The 3,430-nt window shown below is 65.1% G+C and overlaps 1 protein-coding gene across 1 annotated transcript; it reads right to left on the bottom strand.

Moving 5' to 3' along the window:
• Positions 1-262: 262 nt before the first annotated feature.
• On the bottom strand, positions 263-2,832 carry FAM43B (family with sequence similarity 43 member B). The gene has a single exon (XM_053920687.2). It carries the CDS (start codon positions 2,418-2,420, stop codon positions 1,434-1,436), a length of 987 nt encoding a protein of 328 aa, XP_053776662.1. The 5' UTR covers positions 2,421-2,832; the 3' UTR covers positions 263-1,433.
• Positions 2,833-3,430: the final 598 nt, after the last annotated feature.

Genomic DNA, 3,430 nt, shown 5'->3' with positions numbered 1-3,430 from the left:
TGACACACACAGGAATCTTGAAGATACAGAGCCGATGAGAAGCCCCCTGCCCAGTGCTCTCTTCCTGCCAAATGTCCCGGAGACACTTGCATCTGTGTGCCCAGGAGGAGAGACGTTCTGGGAGGCCGAGCCAGACAGTCGGCACTCCTCCAGGGCCCCACACACGTGATTTGCGGACCAGGCACCTGCTATTGTCTCATCCCCTGACATTAAGGGAACAGCTTCCTGGCAGCAGCCCTCCCAACCCCCCCAATCCTGAGCGTTGACTCCAGCTGCTAACAGGCCTCTTCCTGGGGTCTTCTCCTTTCCTTTAGGGTTCTGATGATAATCTTTCACCCCCAGCAGGCCTGGCATCAAACACAACACAGGAAGATGACAAGGCTGAAAAGGCAAGTCCACTTTATTTACAATGACCAGTTGGTGACACAGAGATCTTTGGGCTTTTTGTGGCCTTGTTGACAGACACCTGGGCAGGGGCCCACCCCTCTGCTGGGATAACGCACCCTCCTTCCTCATCCTGCTTTGAGAATCCAGCTGCTGTCGGGACCTTCCTGCTCTGACAAACCTCAACTTGGGGCCATCCCTCCTGTGCCCACTTTCTGGGTAGTCAGTGTCCCCAAGCACCTGCCAAAGGTCCTCCTTACCTCCTCTGGAGGCCCTGTCTCGGTCCTGGTTGTGGGGCACCTAGTGGGGCACCACACGCTTCTGTCTGCAGACAGGGGGGTGGATGAGCAGTCCCGTGGGGATGCCAGGTGCCAGGGCATAGGCTTGGTGGAGAGAGCTGTCACCTGGCCTAACTTCTTGTTTGGGTTGGTAGCACCATCCCAGTCTTCTCCAGAGGCAAAACAATAAAGTCCTAGGAGTCCTCCAGGGGATAGAGAGGCCAGGCATAGGGCCTGAGAATTCTTCCTTGTGTGTATGGCAGCAGCCTCAGCTCCCGCTGCGGACCTGGCCTCAGCAATCCGGGGCCGCTACTCTTCCCCTACAAGAAGGTCTCACCAGGATTGGGCTCATTCCAGGGAGAAAGGCTAGACTGGCCAAGGGCAGGGCCACTGTGTCCACCTGGCCGAGGTCCAAGGCCACCCTCCTGGATTTCTAGAAACTTCTCCCCCTTTCTCTTGAGGGGATGTTTTGGGTCTACCAAAGAGACTTGGTGTAAAGCGTAGGAGGCCATTCCACAATGGAGGGCGCCCAGAAACTCTGGATGTGGGGAGAGGCGAACACTGAACACTCCTCCCCCCAATTTGTCCCCCAAATCAAGGGCGAATGAGGCATCATCCTGAGCCGGGATGAGGCGCAGAGCAGACAGCAACGGAGACCACGGGGGAGGCAAGGGCCGGGGGACCAGGGAGGAGCCAAGCGGGCAGGGCCGGGGTGGAGGCTGGAAGTCGGGCCGGCCGGGCCTGGGGCCGGGAGTCCTGCTGCGTCCGCTCTCAGCGCGCCTGGCCCGCCCGCTCCCTCGGGCCGGCCTTCCAGCGGCGGGGCTGTGCGGGCATCGGAGGCGCCGGGGCGCTCCGCAGACTGCACGTCCTCAGCTCCCGGGTCAGGCTGAGCACCTCGGGCCTCTCGGACTGGGGGGCTTCTTCCTGGCGCTCTTCCGTCTCCTTGTCCTCCTCCTCGTCTTCCTCCTGGATGCTGCTGAGGCGCGGGACCCCACGGCCGCGCTCGGCTGGGGGTGGTCGGTAGGCGCACTTGGCGTTGAGCAGCCGACGCAGCGGGGCGCGGGGCACCGAGGCAGCGGCGCCCCCGGCGCGGAGGAGCTGCTGGCGCACGTGGCGCGCGTCGCTCTGGCGCTGCAGGCGCTTGAAGTCGCTGAAGGCCGCCAGCGCGGTCTGGCGGAGCAGGCGGGCGAGGGCGCGCGCCTTGTGCGCCCGCGCCAGCAGCACGGCGTGGCAGCGCAGCACCACGGCCTTGTGGCGCGCTTGGTGGCGATAGACCCAGGCGAAGACGCGTGGGTGGCGCCCGTCCGCCGTGCAGTAGGTGATGCGCGGCAGCAGGTAGGCGTGCGTCGGCCTGCGGCCCCCGGATCCCCCCGCCGCGCCGCGCTCGCACGGCTGCATGCGGATGCCGTGCGGCCCCAGCGTCAGCTTCATCTTGGTGCCCCCACCCGGCCCGCAGCGCGCCCAGATCTTGCCCACGGCGTCGTCGGTGCAGCCGTCGCCCTTGGCGTGCAGGGTGACGGCGTTGCCCAGGTACCACACGGTGTAGGTCGGGTCCTCCTTGTTGAGCTCCACTTTCTGGCGCCGGCTGCGGAACACTCGGCCCAGGCGCTCCAGCGGCCAGTCGGGCAGCAGGTCCGGACAGGAGCGCAGGAAGCTGGAGAGCAGCGACGTGTAGGCGAGCCCCGGACTCAGGCTCTTCGCCTTGCACTTGGCCTCATCTTCCACCAGCACGAATTTGTCACGTCTCCAGGGCAGCATCGCAGCGGCGGCCAGCGGGGCTGGGGGCGCCGGGAGCTCACCGGCGTCTTGGCCAGCAGCCGGGGGAGGGGAGGGCAAGAAGTCCACGGCCCCGGGGGCGCGAGAAGCTGGCGGCGCCGGAGACAGTCAGTGCCCGGGGATGGCCGGTGCCGGCTAGCTTCGCTGATGCCCTGTGCCCAGCCGGGTTGGCAGCCGAGATGTTCGGGCGGCGGCCGAGAGTCCGGGAATAGCTTCCCCTGGGAGTCGCTCAGCCGTCCGGGAAGAAAGGAGGGGCAGGGGCTGGGCGTGGTGGAGGCGCCCCCAGCCCGAACAGGGGGAATCCCGCGGTCCCCGGCGCCCAGATAGAGGCGTCTCCGGAGCCGGGGCTGGCGGGTGGCTGCTCCGTGGGGTAGACAGAGAGCGCGACTGCGGTGGGGACTCCTTCAGGCGTCGCGGCTCCACCTCCCAGGGCTGCCTGCATCACCGGGCGGGACCGCTAGCTCTCTTGTCCCCTCCCCTCGTCGTCCTCTCTCCTCCCCCTCGCAGGCTAGCGTCGCTCCTAGCCCGAGACCCAGCACAGGCGCGGTAGAACGGGTTTAATCATTATTGTAGGATCGGTGGGGGTGGAAGGGGCAGTGAAGGTAGGAATCTCCTGAAATGTGTGGCAGGGCTTTGCCAATGCAAATTTCTCTGGCCTCACGGGTGGTCTCCAGTCTCCCGTAGTCTCATTGGGGACCCCTCTCCGCTCTTTCTAGGATTCCCCCTGGCCGCTCAGCACGACTTGTCCTTACCCCATTCCTAATAGTGATTTTGGGTGGGTTCTTGATGGGGCCTGGCCTGGCTCGTTTTGCCTCCTGTCTGCACAGCAGAAAGCCAGCTGAGGCGGCCTGAGCAGTGCAGTGGAAAAGTACTGTCGCCTGGTGAAGCTTTCTCCCAGGTTCCTCCAAGGTCGTGGGCCAGGCGGCTTCGCCTCGGCTGGGAGGCCCAGTCACTGCTGCGGTGGCTGGTGATGCCCCTCTCCTGGCACCAAG

The sequence above is a fragment of the Desmodus rotundus genome, chromosome 3 (genome assembly GCF_022682495.2).
Source record: "Desmodus rotundus isolate HL8 chromosome 3, HLdesRot8A.1, whole genome shotgun sequence".
Lineage (NCBI taxonomy): Eukaryota > Metazoa > Chordata > Mammalia > Chiroptera > Phyllostomidae > Desmodus > Desmodus rotundus.
This window is presented reverse-complemented; position numbering and strand designations above follow the sequence as displayed.

What these genes read in the sequence shown, in the direction of transcription:
- FAM43B (XM_053920687.2), bottom strand. Translation starts at nt 2,420, where the DNA reads ATGCTGCCCTGGAGACGTGACAAATTCGTGCTGGTGGAAGATGAGGCC.